At 49.3% G+C, this 27730-nt stretch overlaps 1 protein-coding gene across 46 annotated transcripts in view; it reads left to right on the plus strand.

The window, feature by feature from the left end:
• The window catches only part of CACNA1C (calcium voltage-gated channel subunit alpha1 C), a 729498-nt gene that overhangs the window by 564110 nt on the left and 137658 nt on the right, over window positions 1-27730 (plus strand). For all 46 annotated transcript variants that reach the window (XM_009217701.4, XM_017946457.3, XM_017946456.3 and 43 more), the window contains exons 10-11: window positions 16227-16317; window positions 23172-23198. In XM_009217701.4, coding sequence (XP_009215965.2) covers window positions 16227-16317; window positions 23172-23198 — 118 coding nt within the window. The remainder of the gene's footprint in view (window positions 1-16226; window positions 16318-23171; window positions 23199-27730) is intronic.

Consider the following 27730-nt stretch of genomic DNA (forward strand, 5'->3'; position numbering starts at 1 on the left):
GACTCAGCCTTGAGAGGAAGGATCTGGAGGGAGAGGCTGTTCAGTGGAATAATGAGAGTGACAGAGGCCGGCGTTCATCCCCATCTGTTGTCTTTGCACTTTTGGTTTGGGGTCAGTTTCTCCTTCAGTGTGCTTGGCTTAGAGCTGCCCCAGCTGCTGTGGGCATGAAAACCACTGCCCACCAGACCCCACATCTTGGCCCTTACCCAAAATAACCCAGGAGGGAGGAAGGAGCTCATGGGTGGGTGGCTGGATAAATGGCTCTGAATAATGGATCGAACATTGAATGAGTGAAGCAGTGCACACCCTGTCCCTTGGCCGCAAGATGCTCATTCATACCCCTCTCTGAGCGTGAAGGAGAAACAAAAGAAAGCTGAATTTGGGGTGTGTGCCCCAGTGCCAGCCAGTCTTTCCAGGTTGCCCTGATGCCTCCAGTGCAAGTCCCCAGCCATGCGCCTGCCCTGGGGCACTCCCATCTGCCCTCCCAGGGAAGGCGGCTTGGTGCAGCAGAGGTGTGTGCTCTCTGGGCGCTTCGGTGGAGAGGAAAGGACAGGGGAGTCAGGATACAAGGGCTGGTAGAGTCTGCTAGGTGGGGCTAGGGCAGCCTCACTCTTCCTTGTCCCGGAAGCACATGTCAAAGGCGCCAGGGCCGGGGAAGCAGCAGGGAACAGAGGCTGGAGAAGACCTGCGCCCCTGTCCCGGTTCTGCTCTCAGCAGCCTCAGTTTCCTCATCTTCACCTGTGGCTGCAGACGCCTTCCCCAGTAGTCTCCCCGGGTTGTTGTGAGCATTAAATGAGGTGATGTCATGTGAGTGCTTGAACAGCACACGCTGCTGGACTCTCTAAACAAAGAACCATATGTGTCAGAGCACCAAGCTCCCTGGCACAAATAGCAAATACCTCAGGAAAAAGGACCATTCTGGGATGCCACGTAGGTCAAGGAGCCTTCAGGGAGGTGGTCGGAGTTGGAGGGTAGGTAGGAAGGCTTTGTGCATGTGGGGGAGTGGTGGGGATGGAATTCCAAGAGTGGGGCAGCAGGGCAGAGACCCCAACACAGGTACATAACTCCCGGCAAGCACCCTGGGTGCATTAAGCCCTCTGTCAATGGTGTCAAAGCAAGAGGAACCGTGTGCGGCATGTTCTGGAGGCAGAGGGTAGGGCTGAGTGCATGGATCAGAGGGCGAATGCTGGAAAGGGAAGGTGTGGTTTGATGGGTAGAGTGAAAGCGGTTTACCCAGGGCCCTGGGAGCCAGGCCAAGGGTCCCGTGTGCTGAGTGATAGTGATATGACATGGTGAAGTCCCTGCTGAGAAAGACTCCTCCAGAAGACGAGAGAATTACGTGTGGGCTTCAAGCTCCTCTCTCTCTGTGCCGAGAGTCCCCTTACAACCAACAACTTACTGTTTCATCCAGTCAACCCACTCCTTTCTTGTACAGCTCAATTTTTTTTTACAAGGCAAAGAAATCTTAGAGATCTCCTCTCAACCTTCACCTCCCCCATCCCTTCAGCAAATGCTTACCCAGGCTTTGCCTAGAAACTTCTGCTAATGAGCAAATCCTCATCTCTCCAGGTAGCCAGGCCATTTGGAAACCGTTTCATCCATTAGGGCACGATCTTCCCCCTCCAGTTCTCCTCCTTTGGTGCAGTGCCCTCTAGAACTACTCTGGGCAGGCTGTGTCATCCTCCCGTGTAAAAAGACTTCAGATATTGGAAGGTGGTGGTGAGGTCTCTTAGGGTCTCCTTATCTAAATTTAACCTTTCCATTTTTTTTCCTGCTGTTCTCTGTAAGTGACACAACATGACATACTGGCTCTTCCCCATCACAGAACTCTATTATTGTTCCCTTTAAACATGATCCTGAGCACTGAACCTCTGTCCTAAGGGGGTGTGCCTGCTACAGGGGAGAGGGAAGCCCTTCCTCCCTGGGTCTTTGCCTGTAGCAGTGAGCCTGGAAATGCATGAAGCCACAGGACCTCTCATGAAAGATGTGGGCAATTAAAGCAGCCAGAGCCGGGCGCTGGTGGCTCACGTCTGTAATCCCAGCACTTTGGGAGGCCGAGGCAAACAGGTCACGAGGTCAGGAGATCAAGACCATCCTGCCTAACACGGTGAAACCCCATCTCTACTAAAAATACAAACAATTAGCCGGGCGTGGTTGCGGGCGCCTGTAGCCCAGCTACTCGGGAGGCTGAGGCAGGAGAATGGCGTGAACCCGGGAGGCAGAGCTTGCAGTGAGCCAAGATCACGCCACCGCACTCCAGCCTGGGCAACAGAGCGAGACCCTGTCTTAAAAAAAAAAAAAGAAAAAGGAAAAGCAGCCAGAGGTGGGGCGTGGTGGCTCATGCCTATAATCCCAGCACTTTGGGAGGGTGAGGTAGAATGATCACTTGATCCCAGGACTTCGAGACCAGTCTGGGCAATGTAGTGAAACCCCATCTCTATTAAAAAATAATAATAAAAAAAAATAATTAGTCGGGTGTGGTTATGTGGGCCTGTAGTCCTAGCTACTTGGGAGGCTGAGGCAGGAGCATCACTTGAACCCAGGAGATTTAGGCTGCTGCGAGCTGTGATCACGCCAACGCACTCCAGCCTGGGTGACAGCAAGACCCTGTCTAAAACAAAAACACACACACACACACACATAAAGTAGCCAGATGCAGCAAAGACTGCACCAGGGCAAGGAGGAGGAAAACAAACTGCAAGCATCCAGCAGGCAGAGTTGGGAGAAGAATTAAAGCAAAGGACGTGCCACATAGCGGGGCAAGCTGATCGATATCCTGACAGCTGCCCATAAACTCATTCATGAAATTATGGGGCTGAAGAGACACCATGGGGTTGGAGTTAAAATGACTCACTTCACATAAATGTCATCAATGGCAGCAGCCTAGAAATTTAAGGCAGCAATTTATTTGCCTGCTGGAAAGGAAGACACAAATGAGACCGGTCTGAGGAAGTCTTGCTCCGTACTCAAGACAGTTCTCCCTCTGTGGCTATTCACAGCCTTCAAGGTAGTGCTGGGCCCCTGTGGAGCTTCACTGCAGGAAATCTGACCTGGTCATCAGCAGCAGAAAGCAGTGAAGCAGGAAAGATGGGGCCCAAGAGACGAGAGAAAAATGAGGGCAAATCGTGAGCTGTACATAGCTTTGTGAACGGCAAAGAACAGGGTGCAAACGTCAAAACTCATCCATAGTAAAACTCTGACTTCTGTACAGGAGAGGGAGCCTGGGGCCTGTGTCCATCCTTGATGATTTTCTGACCAAGGGTGGGCTCCTGGCCTTTCCGTGATGTGCATCAATGGCGAGTGAGAAAAGGAGGCAGCACTGATGGTGGAAAGAGGTTCAGAACTCCACCACCGTCTGCCTATGCTACTCTGGACAAGCCAATGACCCTCTCTGGACCTTAACATTCTCACCTATACAATGAAGAGCTAGGTGGGGGCACAGTAGCTCATGCCTGTAATCCCAACATTTTGGAAGGCTATGCAGGAGGATTGCTTGAGGCCAGGAGTTTGAGACCAACCTGGGCAACATAGTGAGACCTTGTCTGTACAAAAAAATTTAAAAATTATCCATGTATGGTGGTGCATGCCTGTGGTCCCAGCTACTCTCAAGGCTGTGGTGGGAGGATCACTTGAGACTGGGAGCTGGAGGCTGCGGTGAGCCAAGATCATGTCACTGCACTCCAGCCTGGGCAACAGAGTGAGACACTGTTTCAGAAAAAATAAAAATAAAAAGTCAAATGAAGGGCTGGCCTACAATCCTACAGACCTCTTCTGACTGCAATGATGTTATGATTAAGATCTCCATTTTACACTGGGGAAACTGAACCACAGAAGAGTGAGGTCACATAGCTCCAAGTGGCAGAGCCAGGATCCAAACTCAGGCCCCTGGCCCCCAAGCCCATGCTCCTAACCACGCTGCCTGCTGACTGCCTCCTTCTGCCCAGAGGAGCCGGCAGGGAGGCCCTGGGCAGGGTCATAAAATAAGTGCCTTCTCCCCAGGACCACCACCTGCACCCACTGCCCTCCTACTCCACTTAGTGATGCCAGCACATCCTCAGGGCTCTCTTACCCTTGCTCTCTCATGATAGATAGGAAAAGGCTTTATAATTTCATCAATAGACATTATAGCTAAGAGGATGGACTTGGCATCAGATATACCTGGGTTCAAATCCTGAATCTTATTGGCGCTTGCTTGGAGAAAATGACTTAATTCTCTAAGCATCAATTTTCTCATCCAAAAAATGGGGACATCTAATGCCTCCCTCATAGGGTTACATCAGTTAATATATGTAAAGTGCATGGAAGAGTAGTTGGCATGTAGTGAATGACTGAGAAACTGAGCTGTTATTGTTAATAAGAAGATAGAAATGGCTGGATGTTGCTATTGCACACTCGGGGGACCAGGCCTTAAAATCAAGGAATGGCCATTAGGTGTCATGGAACCGGGTTGGAGGAGGATTGGGGGTGCAAATCATTCTCTATCCCTTTCCAATCATACCACATGGGTGACAATCTGGCATGTGGCACTTAGCACTTAAAAGGATACTACTAACGTCCTTTTAGTAGTGAGAACTGGGTTTCCAAAGGAGTCCTCTAGAGAAAGACCTCCACACTGCATGTCTAGAAGATCCCTGTCCCATCCCTAATGGTTGCAGGCAAGCTGTGTTTTCCCCTTAGGGTGTCTCACCCTCCTGTGCGGTCAGATAGTCAGTTTTCCCCATAGTCCCCGAGGGTCTGAGTGTGTCCCAGGCTGCCCTGCCATCTCTAGTAAAGGTGGGGTGGGGGTGGGAGAGGGTGTGTGCCAAAGTTTAAAAGTTTGTTGGGTGCAGCTAAACTTCCTGCCCCTGCCCCCTCCCTGCCCCGTCCACCTCCCCACCAACCCAGCAGCAGTAACCAAAGCAGCCTGACAGACTCCGTGGTGCCATAATGGTGCAGAGAGATTTTCTGCTTGGAAGCACAGGATGTTTATGGCCTGCTGAGATCACAATAACCCTGGCTTTCTTCTTTGGATTATGGCTGCAGATCAAGGGCGGCATTTATGCCTCCTCCCAGTTTATAGCAGTGATCATAATTATGATGATGGCAGAGCGTGCGTCTATTGTGCCTTGTTAATAGGGCCACTTTGTTTGGCTTCTTAATATTTAATCCTGTTTTATATTTACTTTCTGATGGCTTAAAATCAACCAGGTTTTAATTGCTTAGGCAGAGGAAGCCTAGCTGGGCCTGGGCTGGCAGGGAGTTGTTGAGAAGGTTCTGGAAGCTGATGGCATCTTTCTCTGTGACCTTTCAACCCAAGCAGGCTGCTGTGGCCTGGGGACCATGTTTCTTTTTCTCTTCTCTTTTTCTCTCATCCCCTCTTTCCTCTTATTCTACAACCTTCTTTTCTCTTTTGCTTTTCCTTTCCTTTCTTTTCCTTAGAAGAAATCCTCAATTTACCCTCCGGTTCAATTCATCCTCGTAAGAGACCAAAGTTTTACTGTGACCTGTCAAAGTTTTGGAGCTACTTAGGGCAAGACGAGGACTGTCTTTGTTGTTTTTCCTGGACTCACGGTATTAGAGACTCCTAAGACTCCAAACTGGGCAGACACATATGAAGAGTCCCTTCACCTATCCACTTGAGAATACATGTGGCCACGTGCTTGATCTATCCAACCGTAGAAGAGTCATAAAGAATAACTTTCCAAGTTATTGTTTTCCGAAAGAGAAAATTAAATCAGATGAAACGTGCCGTGCCACAGTTCCTGCATTCCTGGGAAGTAACACAACCCGGTCGCTCAGTTCTGTTCTGCTGTGGGGCTGGAGCAACCCTGCTACAGGCCCCTGCACCACCAGCTCTCAGCAGCAGTCCAGCCTGCAAATGTGCACTCCAGCAACGTCGCCTGATGGGGCTGAAAAAGGCCTGGACTCAAGATCTGTCATTCTCTGCCATTTACTAGCTCTCCCCTTGGGCACCTAACTTCAGCCTTTGGGGACTACACTTTCTTTTGTCAGTGGGGATAATATCTACCTTGCCTGTGCCATAGGGGTATGTCGGTCAGGGTCTCCATGGAAACAGAAAGTACTCTTAAATTAGGTGACTTAAGGAGGGTTTCATAAAGATGCAGACAGGGTTTAAGGAAGCCAGCAAGGACCCCAGGGTAGCAGCTGTGTGGATCTGTTACTAGTAAAGGCTGGAGGAACTAAGTGAGGGGCATCCTTGGAGTCAGAGAGCAGCTATGTGGAGAGGGCTATGGCGCAGACATGTGGCCTTGGGCAGCAAGAAGCAGCCAGTCTACACCCACCCTGTGTGCTGGAGTTGGGGAGTGGACGCCCCACCTCTCTCTCCTCGGCTCCAGCCACAGACGTCCTGCTAGTGCTGCCCATTGGCCGGCCCAAGCGGGAAGCAAGGTCAGCTTCCTGGAGCACCAGGCCCGGGGAGAGGGGAGGAGAGTGGGTCTGAGGACAGACGTCAACTGTCCAGCACCTAGGAGTCCCCTTAAAACTCCATGATGATATGAAGTGTTATTCTAGGGAGAGGGTGAAACCAAAACACAGATCCAGTTTTTTACTTAAAATTCTCACAGACTCCAGTGTTGCAAGAGCTCAGAAGAGCAGACGCGGTGGGCAGGAGGGTGGTCCTGGGAGCTGCCACAGATGTGAACTGGGCCTCTGAGAAGGGATGAAATTTGGATAGATCGGGGTCAGCCAACTTCTTCTAGAAAGGGCCAGAGAGTGAACATCTTTGCAGGCCACACAGAGCCTCTACTGAAACTACTCCCCTCCACTGCTGTGGTGTGAGAACAGTGGTAGACGGCACACACAGGGCAGAGCAGTCCCGGGAGGACTGTGCTGAAAAAGACAGGGCAGGCTGCAGTGCGCTGACCCCTGGAATATGTGCAGGGAGGTGGACAGGCACTCCAGGGGCAGGGCATGATGTAGGGCCCCGTGCATGGGAAAGACCAGAGGTTGGAAGGGAGCCAGCATGTTGAAGGGTGGTGAGGAGGGCAACCCAGTGTGGATGGAGTTTCTGCAGGAAGTCTCGGGACATGAGAGGGTACCGACAGTGTCTTAGTCGGCCAGGGCTGCCTACCAGCGTATCACAGACCCAGGGACTGGAACAGCAGGAACCGATTTTGTCAGTCTAGAGGCTGGAAGTCTGAGATCAAGGTCCTGGCGGGCTTGGTTCCTCCTGAGGGTCGCGAGGGAAAAGGGGTCAGTCCCCAGGCCTCTCTTTGGCTTGCAGGTGGCTGTCGTGTCTCTGCATCTTCACATCGTCTTCCCTCTGTACCTGTCAGTGGCCACTGTTGTTCTGCTCATAAGGATCCAGTCACACTGGATTCAGCCTACCCTCATGACTTCATGTTAATCTAATGACCTCCTTCAAGACTCTGTCTCCAAATATGGCCACGCTCAGAGGTACGGGGGGCTGGGACTTCAGCATCTGAATTTCCGAGGAGATATAACTCAACTCATAGCAGATAAGATGAAGCCAAATTACAGGGCGTTTTAGATACCAGATTGGAGTCAATGAGGTAGGAAATGAGGAATCCTTTTGCTTGTTAACCGTAAGTCTGATTAGTACTTTGAGAAAATAAATACAAATGATGCCACTCATATGCAAAAAAATGTAGTAAGATGGGCACCTGGCCAAGTATATGGCAAAGTCGATTCCTCACTTCCATCCTGGAGTGCCTGGAAGCCTGGACACTGGATCCTAGCAGACTGGTGACCTGGACTCAGCCGTTGGCCTTGTATGACATGCCACCACCCTGGAGAAGTTTGGGCGGGGCAAGCAGTGCTCCCGATACCCCTAGCCACTGCCTGGGATGTCTGGGCCTGAGGCATCAACCCTCTTCCTCCCAGAGGAGGCGTAAGATTGACAGCAGCTGGTGAGCTCTCTGACCTTGGATAACGAGCTACCAGCTAAGTTCCGGAACACAGACGGGGCATTTTTCTTAGCAAATCTCATGAGAGGCCAGCCGCTCCTGCTGACAGGCACATCAGGACATTACAAAGCTCCATCCCTGGGACAAAGTCAAAGCTATTTTGGGTGACCAAAGGTTTCGGAACTAGGCAGATTGTTTCATCTCGCCCCACATCCATCCCTCGTTCTCTCATGTGGAGCTTTGCTCTGGTGCCACTCACTCAGTCGTGACACATAAAAAGCTCTGAGACGGGGGCCTCAGGAACAGGCCGGATACTCTCTAGCAGGATGGTCCTCCCTGTCCTGCCAGTCTCGGGACGGGAAGGAAGGGAGTCAGGATGTGGCAGGGAGGAAGGAAACGAGACTACAGCAGCGGGCACCAAAGAAGATTTTGCTCACTGTTTCCTTCGTGGATTTCTTGCTGTCACCTTAGTGCCTTTTTTTCTTTTTTATCAAAACTAAAGTGGTTCTGACTCTCAATCCTTTGCCAAAACCCCTTCTGGAGTCATTTTTTATTCATGTGGATGACTTTGGTCATCTTTGGACACATCATGGTGGCCTCATGGTGGCTAAATAAGATCCAATTTCTTTTTAAGGAGAACGTGAGTGTTCGCACACTGGCATAGCCTGCAGCAGATTCACTACTTGGAGACTTGCTTTCAGCAATATGGGGAACTGTCAAGAGAGTCATTCGTTTTATAGAGAGCTCACTTCCTATGGGGAAAAGTGAGGCTTGTGTGCTCTAAGCCTGCCCATTCTCTGTTGACCACAGCTGTAGAAAGGCTGGCCCGCTGATCGCTGCAGCCATACTTTCAAAGCACCACCTGGTGTTTAATGGAGGATTCCCAAATTTCAGCGAGTAAACCCTCAGAGGGTTTGCAAACCCAAACACCAAGGAAGGGCAATCTACACAATGGCTTAGCTCTAGTCCTCCCCCACTAGCACAGCTGGCATGCTTCCAGTTTCAAGAGATTATCCCAGGGAGAAAATGACTTTTTATAATCTCCCCAGTAGTCACACAACTGTTCCCAAAGCAGGTCAGGGGAGACACTGGTTGCCATAAGACAATAACCGTGCACCTCTCTTGAGACATAGAAATAGTCCTACTCCTACTAAGCACTGTTCAAGCAAGAGTGGCCACCAAGAGTATATGTTTGTGGGGTCGGGGGGAGAAGACATTAATTAAAGGATGTAATCAGTTATTGGCAAGTTGGCCATACAACTTGCTGTAGCCGTTGATAATATTACTAAAAATGCAATGATGTTAGCCATTTGAGCTACCAGCCAAGTTCCAGAATACAGACTGGGCATTTTCTTAGCAAACCTCCTGAGAGGCCAGCCACTCCTGCTGGCAGATGTGTCTTACACTTTCAAAGAAATCTCATTTTCTTGCGGAGTCTTCTCAGCAGAAGCAGGGGACTGGAGAGCCCAGAGAAACACATTTGGTCCACAGCACTTGGTAAGAGGGAAGTTAGAAAACTGGAAAACAAGCTTCCTGTCTAGCTTTCTTCCCCAGCCTTCTCCTTCCCAGATCCATTCGATAAAGCATATCGTGCCTTATAAAGGATGTACTAGTATGACATTGCCTACAGATGAGCAGACAATCGAGCTTCACTTCTAAGGACATTGGAGTAGGTTGCCTTTAGAGAAAAGGTGCCCCTTAGTTTCCAACCAACTCCTCATTGGAATGGCCGAGGGAGGGGTCAGGCTTTCCATCTCGTCCATTGAGTAAGTATCCAGCATTCATGATTCTAAACTTTCAACAATTTGGACATTCAGCTTCCTAGAAGTTTTCCTTGAGGAATCAGCTTTGATACCACTATGTAATCCCTTGATAATAGGAACACAAACACCATTTCGCCATTTTATTCCTGCAGGTGCTTGTGGGATAAACTATCACAAATTAATAGGCACTAATGTGTTCATAGAGTGCTTCTTCCAGGTGAGATATTTTTATTTCAGAAAGGAACTTTAGATTACATGCCATGCCCCAAAAGAAAGATCTGAGACTTCCGTGAACCATCCAGGGAGATTATTTAGTTGCTCTTCAGATCATTTTTCCATACAGGTGACTGCCAACTTGGTCCCCATGAAAGACCAACCCTGGTCAAATTCAGGTTTATAAAGTGATCATACAGTCGCTTCTGAAATTGAACAAGATAGGACACTTAGGATGTCAGAGCCAAAAGCTGAATAACGCTTCTGCATGGAAGGTGTCAATGTTCTGGACTCTCCACCACTAAGCAGGGCTCTCATCCCCTCAGACAACCACCACACAGATAGAAACTTGGAGACTGGCAGCCTACGTCTACCCCCTACATCTCCAGATAAAAGACCGTTCATTATGAGAGTCCCATGTTAGTGACTGTTTGAGACATACCTTTCCCTAGAAGGGAAACTTGAACCAAGTGGCTCATTTCAGCTCCTAACTCTCAGTGCTTTTTGCAGGTGGGATTTCCGAGAAGTGGGGAAAAAAAAAAAAAAAAAAAAAAAAAAACCTGCCAGGTATGAAGTCTCTGTTCGTTCCACACTTTGTACCTTAAAGACGAGTGTGTGAGACACAGCCCTTCAGGTTAAAAATAGGTATGGCCCTTTTCTATCACTAGCCAGTCTCCAAAATTCTCCTTACCAGGCAACATCCAAGGAAGTCCATTGAGTATAATCTGCGTTCTAGGAGAAGAGGATGAAATATAGAAAAACCTAAGACTTGGGTTGCCCCTCCCCTCATGCCTTTCCCGGAAGTGATGGGGCCACCCATGAGTTCAGCAGGGCACATGCTTCCTTCTGTGAGTGGTGACCGACTTCCCGCCTGCATTCGCTGCCACTCATTAATACTAGGTTGGTGCAAAAGAAATTGTGATTTCAGACCATGAATTTTAAATCATTATAACTAGGCTCAAACACATCTTTATTAATCAAAATAGGAACCATTACAATCAACACATTTTTGCCAACAAGAGATAAGATTTTTATTCCTATTACGTAAAAATCCATGCTTCCAGATTCAACAAACTCTTGGAAAGCATTTTCTGCATCCTGCTGGTTGTGAAAAGCATTTTCCCTGCAAAAAGTCGAGATGCTTGAAGAAGTGGTGGTTGGATGGCAAGAGGTCAGGTGAATATGGCAGATGAGGCAAAACTTTGTAGCCCAATTGGTTCAACTTTTAAAGCATTGGTTGTGCGACATGCGGTCCTGCATTGTTGTGGAAAAGAATTGGGCCCTTTCTGTTGGCCAATGCCAGCTGCAGGCATTGCAGTTTTTGATGCATCTCATTGATTTGCTGAGAATGCTTCTTAGATGTAATGGTTTCGCTGGGATTCAGAAAGCTGTAGTGAATCACACTAATAGCAGACCACTAAACAGTGATCATGACTTTTTTTTGGTGTAAGTTTGGCTTTGGGAAGTGCTTTGGAGCTTCTTCTCCCTCCAGCCACTGAGCTGGTCATTGCTGGTTGTCATATAAAATAGACTTTTCCTCACACATCACAATTTGATCAAGAAATAGTTTGTTGTTGTTGAGTAGAATAAGAGAAGATGACACCTCAAAACAATGTGGTGTTTTTTTTGTTTGTTTGTTTTTTTGGGGTTTTTTTGCTCAGCTCATGAGGCACCTACTTATCGAGCTTTTTCACCTTTCAATAAGCTTCAAATGCCAAATAACCATAGAATGGTTGACATTGAGTTATTCAGCAACTTCTCGTGTAGTTGTAAGAGGATCAGCTTCGATGATGGCTCTCCATTGGTCGTCATCAACTTCCCATGGCCTGCCATTATGCTCCTCATCTTCTTCATTATGCTCCTCGTCTTTGCAAAACTTGTTGAACCACCACTGTGGTGGATGTTCATTAGCAGTTCCTGGGCCAAATGAGTTGTTGATGTTGCAAGTTGTCTCCACTGCTTTATGACCCAAATCACTCGAATTTGCTCTTTGTCTAACATCATTTCCATAGTCTAAAATAAACATAAAATAAACAGCAATACATCATTAACCAAAAAAAAAAAGAGAAATGCCCATTAAAATGAAGTATAACATAACCACATTTATTTAAGAACATATTTAAATACCAAACGGCAAATTCCAACAATGCAAAAACCACAATTCCTTTTGCACCCTGCATAGTGACCTCGCAGAGGCACAGCTCATGCCAGTTCTTTCAAATGAAATGGGAAAACTTTATCTGAGCAATTAGCTAAAGCACTTGACATCCAGAACTCCAAGTTCATACAGAACATCCCCTTCCCCATGCAGTGATTAGTGTCTTCATGCTCTCCAGTGCAGTGGCTAGTGTCTTCACACTCTTCCTTGTAGTAGCTGGAGTCTTCACACTCTGCTATGCAGTGGCTGGTGTCTTCACACTCTCCCTTGCAGTGATTGGTGTCTTCATGCTCTCCCATGCAGTGACTGGTGTCTTCACACTCTTCCGTGTAGTAGCTGGGGTCTTCACACTCTTCCTTGCAGTGGCTGGGGTCTTCACACTCTTCCTTGCAGTAGCTGGGGTCTTCACACTCTCCCGTGCAGTGGCTGGAGTCTTCACACGCTCCCGTGCAGTGGCTGGTGTCTTCACACTCTTCCGTGCAGTAGCTGGGGTCTTCACACTCTCCCATGCAGTGGCTGGTGTCTTCACACTCTTCCATGCAGTCGCTGGTGTCTTCATGCTCTCCTGTGCAGTAGCTGGGGTCTTCACACTCTCCCGTGCAGTGGCTAGTGTCTTCACACTCTTCTGGAGCACTCTCCTCTTCAGCTGTAGCCCAGACCCAGCAGAACTCACAGAATTCTTCTCCCTTATTTACAAACTTCCTCAAATGACCACCCATTGACAGGCAATTTAACAACTTATTGGCCCATTTAAACTAATTAAAAGCAGACACATATATGTTTTGGGTATGAGCCCTAGGCGTTTGATGGGTCTTTGCTGAATAGAATTGAATTATTGATCACACCTGTAATCCCAGCACTTTGGGAGGCCGAGGTGGGCAGATCATGAGGTCAGGAGATCGAGACCATCCTGGCTAACACAGCGAAAGCCCGTCTCTACTAAAAATACAAAAAAGTAGCCGGGAGTGGTGGCGGGTGCCTGTAGTCCCAGCTACTTGGGAGGCTGAGGCAGGAGAATGGCGTGAACCCGGGAGGCGGAGCTTGCAGTGAGCCAAGATCGCACCACCGCACTCCAGCCTGGGTGACAGAGCGAGACTCTGTCTCAAAAAATAAATAAATAAATAAAAAGAATGGAATTTTGAACTGAACAAAGGAGCAAGCAGGTCAATGGGTTGTTTTTCCACCTGCGAGTGACTCTATCCGGGTGCAAATAGCGAGGAAACCCTTGAATCCACTACAGGTGAAAGTTTTGCAGTGTGGTCCCATGTGAGGGAGGAGACAAGTCACCTGGCTATTGGGTAGGGATGAAGAGGATACCAGGGCTACGGCTAGACTTTAGCAGTGACCCCACTTGAGCCTGCAAAGGGCAACAGCTCCCTAAGGAAGCAGCAGGGATGAGTGCCAGCCCCCTCCTAGGAAGCCCTCTCAAAGTCTTTCATTAGATATGCCAGATAGCCTCTCTCTCCTGGAGTAATTCCTTCTCTCCAGGGTCATCATTTGTTTTGTGATGTTAATTCATGTGAGTTGGGGGTTTGGTTCTATTTTGTTGTTTTCCTATATGTTTTGATTTATTGCTTTGAATTTTTTTTTCTTTATTTTCTGTGATAAAAATGGATGTTCTCTGTGAAAGCTGAGTTCCTTGTTTCTTTCTTTTGCCCGTGGCTGACTGCGTGTGCTCTGTTGATGTCTTGTTCCTGGTTCTTGACACTGACCATCTTGTCTGTGAAAGGAGGCACTCTGGCGGGCATGCTTGATCAGAAGAAAGGGAAGTTTGCTTGGTTTAGTCATTCCACAGAAACCCATGGTAATGTCGCCCTGTGCTGTGTGTGTGTAAATGTGTATGGGTGCATACCAGACAGAACGGGAGGGTGTTTCTCTTGATGGCTTGTGCCGCAGTAGTTCTGTGTGTGCATATATGTGTACCTATATATGTTGTGTGTGTGTCCGTGTGTTTGTGAAGGGATGGCAACCTGTCCCCCTCAACGGCACTGCCTTGTCATTGCTTCATATGTATAAAGTCAGTGGGTGTGACAACTGGCAGAGCTATTCCTCCAGGAGCTCTTCCTTTGGGCAGTGCTGGCCTGGAGTAAGGACATTGTGAATGCGCGGTTGGAACCAGTACAGGCAGTGCCTCGATTTAGAAGGTGCTGTCCTTATTTCTAGTGCCCAGGCCTGCGCCTCCAAGTTCATTTGTCTTTCCAAGCCTAGCACCGCCACCTCCACAGCACTGTACTCACACGTAAGGCTCTGGGAACCAAGTGTCACAGAGTCACAGAACTTTTTCTACATGGCCTGGCCCTTCAAGCAAGGATGTCCAGAGGGTGGAGAGCTAAAAAATAAAAAATTAAAATTAAAAAATCTTAGGGCTGAGATGGCTGGAGATAGATGGATTGGAAGACTTAGAGTGCTTCCATTTTATGGCTTCCTTAGTGTGGTTTGAGCAGGGCCCTTGGCAAGCTCTGAAGGTCCGTTTTCCCAGCTCCCAGGCCTGAAACCACCCCTATGGGCTGGTCTCACCAGCCCCTCCAGACTTCAGACTATAAAGTGAGTGTAATGCTATGGAATTCAGTGCCCCTGTTTGGCTACTCACTGCCTTCCTGTGGTGCTCCCAGAGCCTAGTAGGCTTTAAGAAGCTTGTCTTTGCCAAGGGTGTAGAGTGCAGAGGCGGTTGAGACTGGGGCACTCAGGATGAACATGGTGCAGGGGGTGTGACACTTGTGCCCTGGTCCCAGGCCTCCTCGAACACACCGCGTGACTGCGGGCACCACATCCCTTCTCTGGCCTCGCTTTCCTCTCCTGCAGAGTGAGGAGGACGAGTTAGAGCCAGAAAGTTTCTAAAGCCTCACCCAGCTCTACAGTTCTATGAAATGACATCTGGATTTTTTTAAATTCAATTTTATTAAAAAGGTCAGAGAGGTCTCTCATACACAACAGTCGAACATACGGTAAGTCGTGGACTTCATTTGTATCTTCCATATGCTTGAAATGATTCTCTTCTCACCAACCTGGCTTGTCTTAATCCAAAGGAAAGGACACCAGGAAAAATCCACATCCATCAACATTATCCGTACGACCAGCAGAAGTGTTTCTTGGGTGCTGGCAGCCTCACGGGGACTTGTCACCGGAGGCCGCTCCCTCACTAACAGCAGATTCTGTATCTGCTGAGGGCGGGTGGCTTTCTCAGCAGATGAAGGGTTCTATTCTGGAGGAACAGCAGAACCAGGACCAAGCATACGATGGCCACTCTAAAGAATAAGGGTTACAGAACTAAGGAACGCATTGTGTCATAGTAAGAGAGTGATGGAAGGTGAAGAAGAATTATTTGAGTTAAACTTTTATTTAGAAGAAAAAATAATAATAATAATAATAATAATGACTTCTTTCAGGCCACCAAACTGGGTTCTAAGCTAGAAAACTCCCATCATTCTGGGAATTCAGCCCACAGCTGCCTTGGGAGGAGGGTGGACAAGTTGAATTAAACGGCTTATATCCAAGTCAACCTGTTGACATGGGAATGTCAGGGTGGCTGAAAGGGGAAATAGTATCCGTACAGGCTGTCTTCTGACCACAAGTAAACATAATCGTGTGGACTGCACACTTCCACTCCTCACTCCTGATGTCTCCAGGGCTAGTTTGAGTCTCAGTGCGCGGCTCTGGGAATGGCCATTTCCCTCAAGCCCTCTGTCTCAATCGTGCTCCTGGGAGTAACCGACTGCCGGAAAGGGGAGGCCTCTGTCCACCCAGCAGCAAGCACGCCCTTTCTACAAACAGGCTGGTCCCTGTTCTTGGAGATGGAGCCCCTTAGAGATGGCGGGTGGGATGAAGTAAGGAAAATGATATATTTTCACGAAAGCTCCTCTTTCTATGGCAAGTGGTAGTTGCAAATGGAAAAGGCTCTGCAGCTTCTTCCAGTCCACAGAGTGCAGAGGAGAGATTCAGTGGTCAGTTTTTTCAGGATGTATCCTGTAAGGTAAAATGCTGTTATTACCAGATATCCTCCCATACTTCCATTAGTTTGCAGTGTTCTTGGCAGCAAAACCTGCCCTGGACAAGCAGCAGGCGTGTCAGTCAAGGGGATCTGTGCGGATTAGCCAGCCGGTGCACACAGGCTCTCTTTCTGCCAACCCGCACTGGGTCTTGCGGTGAGCGTGTTGCAAACTAATGCTCTTCTGTTCCCTTCTCTCCCCACCCTCAATGCCTTGCTCTGCTTCCCTTTGACTCTTGCAGTGAGCATGCCCACCAGTGAGACCGAGTCCGTCAACACCGAAAACGTGGCTGGAGGTGACATCGAGGGAGAAAACTGCGGGGCCAGGCTGGCGTGAGTAGGCACGGCGAGCCCAGGGGCTGGGGCTTTTTCTGGAGCACGGGTGGAAAAGCTGCATCTGGAAATCACAATGGGCTGGCTCATCACTGGGAAAGGCAGAGATTAGAGCCGGTGGCAAGAAACAAACCTCAGGTGGGAACCAAGATGGGGAGCAGAGGGCTCTGGGGTGAGGATGGCCCTGGCTGGGGGTGAGTCTTAAAATCAAGGCTCATCTTCAATTCAGTACTTCTTCGGGGGCGCTGACTCTTGGGTTTTGAGCTACTTTTCTTCACATTTGAGAAATATAGAGGGGGTGTGTGTAGGGGGCGGCCCCGAAGTCTGTTTCTTTCACTCCAGTCCCTTTTACCCCTCTTCAAAGAGCTGACGAGGTTAGGGTCCTGAGTCCTGCTGGCCACCCCTTCCATTCTGATAAACGTGACCTGGGAGGGAAGCAGACAGGTGAGAAGATGCGCTGGGAGATGACCAGCATGTGGGTCCTTACCTGAAGCTCTGTCATCCTGCCAGTAAGGGAAGCAGAAGTGCAGTGGAGCCTGCTGTTCTGTTGCCTTGGGGCGTCACGACTGCAAACTCACCCTGGCCGCTGGAAGAACTGCAAACAGAGGCTCTGAGTCAGACCAGTCCCGGATACAGTGCATTTCTGAATCGCTCCATCTGGGAGGCAGCATCCCCCCTCCCTCCTCGTCTGTGGAATGACGGAGAGCCTGGGCGAGCACAGCCCTTTCACAACGCTGAGCTGTGAAAGAGTCTAAACCAGCAATGCTGGCCTTGAGCATGGCCTCGGAGCCCATGTGGGGGAAGGAGAATGAGGATGAGGCCAGAGCAGCCCTCACAGCCGCTGTCTCCAGGGAGCATGGGGCTTCAGTATCACTCACTCTGACAGCGGCACCCGGGAGTCTGCACTGCAGATTTCTCAGCATTGTCGGGAAGCAATTCTTGTCAAAATCTTGTTAACATACGATGCTAATTACATTTTTAAGCAGCAGTGCAAACCTCTTCTTTTGGAATCGTACAAAACAAGTACTTGAGTTTCTGGCAGTAGGTCCCAAACAGCAACTCAAGGAAAGGCCCGTAGGAAGGCTTCAAAGTCCGTCAGCTCTAGGCCTTTCTGTCGTCTTGCCACCAAGACGAGGCTTAGAGAGATGATCAAAGGCCCTCCAACTCTGGCTGTTGAGCAGGCCTGAGTCACATACCAGGAGGGACCAGGGAGCTGGCACCAGGAAGTCACCGGACAGTACATTTCAGGAGAGCCTGAGGCTCTGTTAGGAAGGAAACATGATACTCCGCTGCGGATGGAGGCTGGCAGTCTCCAGTGGATCTGTCGTTTGCTCAGAGCACGTGCTCTGCAGCCTGGAGAGCGCTGCAGAAATGGTCCCTGTTATCCCCGTGTTTAGCCACATTCGTACTCTGTGCATACAAAATGCTGAGTCACATGCCAGAATTATAATATGCCCCTAATAAAATGTGGTCTTTCCCCATCTCTCGACCTCCCACCCCGCCCCAGACAATGATGGGCCAAGACTCTGCCAGCATTCCTGGCAGGAGAAGCAGCACGGGAACTGAGACTGAGTGTGATGGTCTGAGGGGACAGTGAGTGACCAGGATCTTTAAAGCTAAGGGTTAGAAGTCTTATGTAATAAGATGAGGTCACGACGAGGACTGCTATGTAGTAAGAAGGCCTGGATGGAGATGGTTCCTGTTGGGGGAAGGGAGGAAAGAACTACAGCATGGTATTTCATGGCAGCAGGGGCAGGCAGGTGGAGGTAATGAAGAGGAAGGAGCCATCACAGTTAGGGAAGAGGATAATGAGGCGGAAGTGAAATCTGAAGCAGGAGCCCAGTTGGAGTGACCTGCAGGTATCATGGAGACCACGAGATACGGAGGTCCGAGGCTCAGCTCTGAACAGGGGTGGCCGCACATGTTTTAGGTTGCCGGGATGAAAACCACCAATGAGGTGATAGGACAGGGTTGTTCAGCGCGAAGTGGAAAACAGAAGACCAAGGGCTGAATCTTGGGAAATGGACACACAGAAAAAGAAGACCAAGCAAGCGAAACAGACAAAGGAACGTTAGGAGAAGAGGCAGCAGCGCCAGCCTGGAAGCGCGGGGGGAGGAATTTCAGGACAGAGCTGTTGATCTGTGCATTCGTTCCACAGTCTGCCCAGCTTGGTGCTAGGCTAGGTGGTGGTGACACACAACAGGGGAGGAAATTGACGCCATCATACTGGAGCTCACGGTCTAGTGTGGGAGAGACGCTGTGCAAATAAATAGACAACTCTAAATTGGGGTAAGTGTTGAGAAGGAAAAGTAAGTGTAAGGTCGGGCTGATAACAAAGGTTTCTGATTTGGACTGGCAGGTTAGGAAAGCCTTCTTTGCAGAATTAAAATTCCAGCTGAGAACAGAAGGATGGACGTGAGTTTTTGAGGGCCTGGCAGACCCTTAACCATTTGGGTCTGCATCAGAAGAGCGTGAGAAGTCGCTGAAGGGCGTTCTGAACAGAGCTGAGCGGGAGGTTGATTTGGTTAGTTCGGAGCTCCCGGAGGATCACTGCGATGTCAGGAAAAGAGCAGGCAGGAATGAGAAGCCACAAGAGCCTGGCGCAGGCGCGAGGTAGCGTGGCGGCAGCTCGGGCTGCAGAGGGAAAGAGGGGCTGTGCTGTGTGTGTGTTCTGGGGTGCTACCCCCTAAGGGTTGCAGGGCTCTGGTCTTGGGAGTCGGCCTCAGTGAGGGAGAAGGGGTGGAAATGGGCTAGGACAGGGTGCTCAGTCAGGCAGTGAGGCCATGGACAGGGAGGAAGATGGGAGCATGTGAAGAGGAGTAGCATGAGTGTGGGAAGTGCTGGCCTTCGTTGTAATAAAAGCTAGGGCAAGCTTCAAGGCAAGGAAGAGGTCACAGAGCAGGAAGAAGCGAAACCAGCTGGAGGGGAAGCAGGTGCTTACAGGAAGGCATTGCTTCTGAAGAGGAGAAGGGCGACAGCAAAGACAGTTTGAGGCACTGAACTTGCTCAGGAAAGAGGAGTTTCTGTGCGCCTGGGACTAATTGGAAAATGAAAGAAGAGGAGTCCCAGAGTCTAGTGCCCATCAACCTCCAGCTAGCCCTGGGATCTTGGCCAGAGCGCTCTGCTCTGGGCCTCAGCCTTATCCTCTGGGAAAAAGAAGGGTCGGACTGACGTCTCAGCAGAGGCTGGGGCAGGGGGCGGAAACCACCTGCAGCGGTGCAAGATTTCATGTGAAGAAAGCATTCTACACCTGGAGAAACTGCAAACTGTAGGTCCACATAGTATCTAAGGGTCCCTTCCAGCTCTCAAGGCCTACAGTTCTGTAAAGAAGATAGAATCAGAAACAGGCTCTGATGAAGGGGTCAGTGATAGGAGTCACTCCGAATGAGCTCAGCCATCTCATCTCCCAAAGCAAGGGTCAGGGGCCACAGGAACTTGAAGGACAGTACGGAGACTGAAACCAGTGAGTCATCGAGAGGTTGCCCAAAGGTTCCTGGGCAGCACTGATGCCGCGGTGGAGACTGATATCATAAATGTGCAGTCAGCCATATTTTTGGCAGACTCTGCAGCCTGAGAGCACTAAAAAGAGACAGCGGGGTGACCGAGGGTGGGGCTTAGCCATGCAGGCTCAGCAGAAGGCCCAGGCGGTGTGGAGTCTCTGTGGTATTGAGGGCAACGTTGCCATGACTATAGTCAAGCCTGGTGTTAAAGGGTGTGAGTGATGGGGAGGATCCAGTGAGGACAAAGGTTGGGTCCTCTGAAAGAGCAGGAGGGATCATAGAAAGGGAGGCTCTGGCCAGAGCCATGGAGCATCTGAGCTCAGGACCCAGGAGTGGAAGGAATCCTATGCCGTGGCAAGGGCAGGATGTGACCCTCCCAATAATAAGAGCTGTGCTGGAGAGGAAGTCCCAGAGTTAAGGATGCTGAGTCAGACGCATTGTCAATGTGGATGATGACTGCAGTGCCATCTGACTTACGTTAAAGGCAAATTTGGGACAATTCAGGGAAATACTATTTTACACAGCAGGTAGTAAACATATGGCACTCGTTCCTCTAAGAAGAGGGGAGAGGCTGAAAATATAAATAGCTCTCAAGAAGTTCAAATATTTCTCAGATAATGACAAATGCAAACTGAGTAACTAGGGGAGAAAAAGAGTCTGGGGCCTGTCTCTAATTCTGAACCTGAAAAGCACAAAGGAAAATCATGGTCTCTCCGAAGGTTTGTCTTAGAGTCCTGGGTGGAGAAAGTATCTGGCGTTGCATGAACTTCGGTTCCCACCCACTGGAACTGTTCTGACGGTCTCGTGTTCCTCACCAGCCTTCTCTCCCTCCTCGCTCTTCTACAAGAATCCGCTCAGCCTGAGGTAGGAATTGTGCCTCATTGGAACAATGATGGTGGAGAAAGCCAGGAAGCCTTCTGAGTGCACTGGGCATAGAGAAGCCAGAGCCCCCAGCTGTTCTCAGGGTTCTTTGGAGATTGTGAAGATCAGTAGCAGGGAGGCACTGGCCACAGTGAACCGGCCTAGGATGTGGACCAGCACCATGGCACCAAGGCACCCGGGCTCCTGGCTTGCGTCCTCTCACTGCAGGAGCACCTTTCCAGCCCAGAACCCTGGGCCACCTCCCAGGAGGCAAAGAGGTCCTAGCATTAACTCCAAGGTGTGCAAAGGGAGCAGGAAGAACCAAGGAGTTCAGATGTCACAGAGTTCTCACCTCAGCTCCCCACGGGCATGGAGTTTCCCTCGGTCTCCAGACAAACACCACTGAGCAGTGTCCTCCCCTTCTCCAGGAGAGGAGCCTGCCCAACATGGAACTTAGTCATTCGGCGGTTGCTTGTCAAAAGTGCCAGCCTTTAAAAGGGGATGAGGTTTTGGTCCCCGCGAACCTAAAATTGTGCTCACAATCCCAGAGAATAGCAACAATAGCAACAAAATCAGTCTTTAAGTGTGGTGCCCAGGCTTATCCATCCGGACCTGTCACAAAGCAGACAAGAAAGCTCTGTCCATTTCTTGCTCAGAATGTGCCCGGATGCCACAGAAGGACCTGCAGTCCACGACCATGCTTGAAGCAGGACCTCCTTTTCCAGCACCCCCAGCGCCAGTCCTGCTTCCCAGGGTCATTTCCCTTGGAGACGAACACTCAGGGTTAGGTTTCCCCAGAGAGGAGCTTTTCAGAGCCCACTTGCACTTGTGACCCGCTTGCACTGCGAGCAAGAGAATGCCTCATGGCAAAGGGCCGGTGGTCGTCATCAGGGGGCACCCCAGGCAGGACTACTGAGGTGTTTCTGAAAGAAGGCCTGGGGCCAGGCTAGGCTTGGAGTCGGAGTGACAAAGCTGAAGGCCGTGGTCACCCACTCACTTGAGCTTATGGGTAACAGCAAGGAGAGGCAACCATCCAAAAGCAGCCTGGGGAGACGCTGAAGGTCTGGGGCTCAGCATGGGCCCGCTGGAGAAGAGAGCGCCTGGGTTCCCCAGCACCCAGTTAGCAGCTGGGAAACATTCATTTGCTGGTTAAACTGTGGCTGTAAATAACAGTGTTGCCCTGGGCTCCTAGTCCCCCTCCCACACACTGTTCACGTGTGATTAAACCCTCCAGCCCTCACAGGCAGTCTATGGGGGTGGGATGAGGTTATTAGCTAACGGTTCGGAGCAGTAAAGGCACTTGGCTCTGATTCGCAGCGCCCCAGAGATATAATTATCTCATGCACGATGGCTTTGCCACCTGTCACATCTTCTGGCTTAATTTTTTTTAATAAGAAATAACGAGAGGGGCTGGCATGTTCTTGCTCTGCGACACAGCTCGCTGTGTGCCGGGCTGGGACATGGCAGGCCTGCGGCAGTCGCCTCCCAGACTCCCTTCTCGCCTTTCTTCCCCATGCCTCTCCTTGTTGCTCCACCACTGTCTCCGTTGCCTTCTTCATCTCTAACTTGCGTTCTGTTCTTCTGCTTCTCCATCTGAACATTGTCACCACCTGCACTATCCCCAGCGTTCACGCCCTTCTAGCACCAAAGCCAAGCTGACAGGTGCCTTCTAATTACCTCAACTGCTTACATTCTCTCACTCTGTTTCTCTCTCTTTGGCTCAGCCTTCTCTCCTCCACACTTCTCTTTCACAGTCTCTCCCGCCTGCCCTTTTCTCCCAGCCTCCTGCCTCCCGTGCACTCTTCCCTACGTGAACTAGGGAGGCTCAGGACTTCCTTGAAGGTTCCGCCTTTCCATGGAACCCCCTCCCTGTTCAATGACCCTTCCAGGCAGCCACCCTCACGCCCACCCTGAGCTTCTGCCCAGAAGTTCCCAGGTCTTCAGGACTGCACGTGACTGTCAGCATCCTGGGTTTCTCCTCTGAATCTGGGGCTGGCTCCTTAGGCCCCCTCTGTAGCTCTTGGGTGGGGGCTGTTGTGGCCCCTCCATTTCTGGCTGGCTCATTTTGCTGGTCTTCCCTTCATAACCCCACTCTAGCTGGGCTCTGGCAGACAGTTGTGAGGTCTGTGCCGACCTGTTCTTGCCTGTGATTTTTCTGCTATTGGGGTCCTCTTGTCATCAGGAGAGGCCTTTTCTTCCTCTGCAGCTTTTCTCAAGATACAGCTCTTCCTAACCTGACCTCATAGAACTTTCTAGGCAGACCCTGAGGACCTGGTACTCTCCCTCTACAGCAAGGATTGTACTTAGAAGATGCTAGCTGGGCCAGACCTCAGTCTCCACATTCAAATACATAGTGTTTAGATGTTCTAATTCACACCATGCCTCCTTCCAGCACCTACACGAAGTTACCTGGGGAACATCAAATTTCCCTGGGACTGTTGAACATCTTTTAAATGCACGTGTGTTTGGTAACATTTCCTTTTTCTCTTTCAGCCACCGGATCTCCAAGTCAAAGTTCAGGTGAGTGAGACGCACACTGCTCTTCCTTCCTTCTACCACCAGCTCTGTCCTCAGCCACCCTGTTGGGTGGCCCAAGGTAATGCCTACGAGTTGTCAGTAGGGTAAGGGGTATTCTTCTTAGGGGGTAACTACTTTCTGTATGGCCATTAAGAAAAAGCTTATGGCTCAGATCAGACAAATAATCCAGTGGTTGACATTTGTTGAATGATCTCGGACCGTCCATCTTTTTGGCAGCAGTGTCCCTAGGAAGTTGTCAGACCAGATGTGTTTTCCTCCCTTCTAAGATGAAGTCCAGTTAAAAGAAACATAAAGTGAACCCTTGTGACTGTCATGACCTACTTCATGTTTATAGAACATGGTGAGATGTGAACTATGATGATGATGGAAAGCACATAGGATTATGACACCCATCTGTGTCACTGCTCTTGACAATGACAAAACCTACAAAAGGACCCAGGGTCCTCAGCCCCCATCTGCCTCCCAGCCGCACTTCCTGCACTTCCGTGAAAATAACCTTTGTTCCTCCTACAGGGAACTTCTTGCAGTTATCTAAATGTTCCCTGTCCTGGTGCACGTTGAGGGCCTTGCATGGAGCCGTTCCTCCACTTAAATCACCATGCCCCCAGGCCTTCATCTGGAGAACTCAGACTTCTGTTCAGACCCTCAGATGTTACTGCTTCCATGTTACTGCTTTCTCTCCCGTTTCGCTGGGAGTGGAAATACCTTCTGCAGACTCCAGGGAGAGTTACTCAGCTCCCCCTTCCCTGGTGCTTTGCTGATGTCCCTGTCACAGCACTCAGCAGTTCACACTCGGATTACTGGCTCACAGTCCCCTGCCCCCAGAGGCTCTACCTGCATGCCTCACAGGGGCTACTTTCAGAGCACCCAGCTCAGTGCCTGTCCAGTGGTGAATGTCCGTACATGTGTGTTGAATGAATTAGTGGACAGACGCGTGCAGGGAGAATGTGAATTCACTCCCACAAAGCGTGTATCTACCAAAAATTACTGGTTGTTTTTCATCATTGAGCTGATCTTGATTCCCTGGCCCTACCTACTACAAGGCAGGAGCATAAAGACATTTTCGTCCAGCTGAGTAAACGTAGCCCAGTGCTGTATTTTAAACTGTCCCTTAAGGTAAAGTGATTTGTCTCTCAGATTGCCTCTGTCCCAGCTCCTCTCTTAGATGGAGCTGGACACGTGGGGGAGAGGGACTTTGCAATTCCAGGAAGCAGGGAATGATGAGGGCTGGTCCTACAAGCCACACAAGCCCTCTGGATGCTCATCTCTGCTGCATGGGGCTAGGCTGGACTGCTGTCTGAACTGGTACCCACTGAGGTCCATCTGGTTAGAGCATCCACTGCTGGAGTCCATGCCCTCTGCCTTGAAATCTCCACCTCTGCTCTCTGACCCTTGAGTTCTGTTGGCCCACTGACTTTAGCACCTCTACACCTCAGCTGAGTACACGGACACTTCGAAGTCCCTCACGCTCTCTGAAGGAACTGGGGGAGGCAGCAGCACTACGGCAGGCTCGTTGGCCTACTGGTGTCCCATCACGCCCTCTGTAACAGCCAGGATAAGCTTCAAGCCAAGGGCTGACCTCCCAGGGTCTGCCAAGGCACTCCACCAGCTCCAGTGTCCCTGGGCCTCCCCATGGCCATCTGGGTGTTTCTAAAGCAACCCCCCACCAACCTCTTGAGGTGTGGTGCCCAAGGGCTAAAAATTAAGTGAGGACCCTGGTCTCTGACTTTTGCTCCACTTCTGACACATTCTTTCTCTCCCATTTCACTAGGACTGGAAAATACAGGCTTTTTTCCCAGTTCCTCTTTCTCTCAAACCAAGACCTCGTCTGCATAAAAAATCTAGGGTCCACCCCATCAGCTCTGGCTCTTATTACAGAGAAAGAGCTCCAAAAATTTAAAAAAAAAAAAAAATTCTCTCTCTCAGTAATGCTTGGCTCTTACTGCTTTATCTCCAATATCTGGAGAAGTGGCTGGTACATAACAAGGACCTAATAAATATTTGCTGAGTGAGTGAGTGAATTAATTAATGAAAGATCTTGCCCCAGTAAGACAATAGACTTGACACAGATTCAAACAAAATATCCAATTTGACAGTCAAAGCTGAAAAAGCATGTTGTGCTTTAACAGTTCCAAAGCCCCCACACAATAAGAGTAAAGGGATTAAAAATACACTTGAAAATATTTCCAAAATATCACTCTCACTTCATGCAAGTGGTTAAATCATAAATTAATAAATGAATGAATGAATGAATATGATCCAGAGGATGGAAGGGAAAATTGCGTACTTGTGTCTCGAGTTAGAGATTGCCTGGAACACTCCGGCAACATTATATTCATCCAGTGATCTATGGTGCAAGCTGTGCTTTTGAACAAGAGGGAAAGAGCCTTGGTGCCTGTAAACCTCTGGAGTCTCCCTCGGCCCTGAGGCTTTGCTACGTGCTGGCCATTCAGCCCTGATCATCTGCCTCTGGGAAGGCCTTCTCCTTCTGCAGCCACCCCACAATACACCACAGCATTGCAGACAGCAGATTTTGTTCTCCTAAAGGTTTGCAGCTAGTAGGTTGTCACTATCATCGAAACTCATTTCCAGATGAGGATCTTAAGGCTTTGAGAGGCCCAGGTCACAGGGCTCTAGTATGGCTGAGTCAGAACTCATACCCAGGGGCTCTGCTGCCAATCCCTGTGCCATCCTAGTGATGAGGTTCTGCCCAGGAATAGTAAACTCTGTTCCTGTATAGCTAGTGTGTCCACAGAGTGCATAACTCTAGAGGCATGCTATTCAACAGAAATACAATGCAAGCCACATATGTACTTTTAAAAATGTTCTAGTAGGCAGGTTAAAAAATAAAAAGAAACAGGAAATTTCTTTGATTTAAACCAGTGTCTCTAAAACATTACTATTTCAATATGTAATTCATATAAAAAGTATTAATGAGATATTTTGCATTCATGCTTTTGTGCTAAGTCTGAAATTCAGTGGGTTTTGCCGGTACTGCACATCTCAGTCTGGACTGACCACGTTTCCCATGCACAGTAGCTGCATGTTGCTAGCAGCTGCCACACAAGGCCACATGGCCCTGGAGGTTTCACACATGAGCAGGTATCACCCAGCAGCTGTCTGATCTGGATTCAGCAGTTCACTGATGGTGTCTGCTTAGGGAATATCAAAGGCTACAAATAGATTGAAAATGCCACCAACATTTTGAAAGGATTCCTAATCATTTTCTCAAGTTAGGTGAAACAGTTGAACAATTACAGATAATGGAATTTGAGTCTCAAACTGGCCTATTCCATTTGCAAAACAGAATGATCCAAAGTCATGTTTCTTTAAAGGAAGTATAGGAATGGAACCTTTAGGGAAAATTTGGCCAGTTAATGGATTACAGCCATAGTATATTACAGGCATCGTAGAGTATTCCCTTGGTAATCCAGGTTTTCACTTAGAGGAATTAGTTAAAATAAGAGATTTGTGGCATCTGGAGCTCACTGTTCGGAACAGAATGTAAACAGTTAGGAAACAAATGATGCAGGAAGTCTTTTGCAACCTGAAGGGATTAATTAGACAAGTTGGAGTTTCTGGAGCTCAACTTTACAGAGTTCTGAAGTGAACCTCATGGGGTTCTAAAATTGGGAGGACTGGCTTGCCCAGTCTTCAGTGAAATGTGCTTCCAGTGTTCTCTCCAATTCTGCCATGCCATCAGCAACAAGGCACAAATCCAAATTTGCCCCAATCTCTAATAGTCCTTCATAAAGTTACTTATTTACAAGACAATTAAACTTAATGATTTTCTGTGCTGTTTGTTGTTGGTTCTGGTAAAAAAAAAAAAAAATTGGAAACTTACTCTAGCCACTTGAAGGAGCCTGCAGGGCCCATCATTTTGATGTTGTCTGCGATTCCAGATGCCTGTCCGCCATTGCGTATCAAGCAAACTGTTTTAGGTATGAGCACTGCCCTCTCCTCAGCTCTACCCTGAGCCCTGGTTCACAAGAGCTCCGGGAATCTTCAGCCTTGTCTTCCAGAGGGAGGTGGTCCATTTGCGTAGAGTTCATCTCTGCTGCTCAGCCATGCCGTCAGCCAGGGGTTCTTGTGCAGGATGGACTGGGCTGAGTCCCGTGGGTCTGTAAGCAAGTGTAAGACACAGCCCCATTCCTTCGTGGGTCTTGTGAGCCCCGTGGAGAGGCAGGACCATACAAACACAAGGTAACTGACAATACAAGGAAATGGTAAGTCGTTTCCTCTGGGGACCCTTCTTGCCTAAGGTGTCCTTTTGTGTACTTCCTCGTGGACCCGCCCAGCACTTAGGCCCTGCTGTGACTGCTCACTTAGTGGTCTGTGTCTCCGGGTAGGTTTTACACAGAGGAGGCCTGAGGGCATTGTGCTAGCTGCTGGGTATCTGGTACCCTTCCATGGTCGGTGTTTAGTAACTATTTCTTGAATGTGTAACTAAAATGAGTAATGCAGACAGTAAGCACTGGAGAGTGCCCAGGCTGAGAAGACTAGAAGCATGCATC

The sequence above is a fragment of the Papio anubis genome, chromosome 9 (genome assembly GCF_008728515.1).
Source record: "Papio anubis isolate 15944 chromosome 9, Panubis1.0, whole genome shotgun sequence".
Classification (NCBI taxonomy): domain Eukaryota; kingdom Metazoa; phylum Chordata; class Mammalia; order Primates; family Cercopithecidae; genus Papio; species Papio anubis.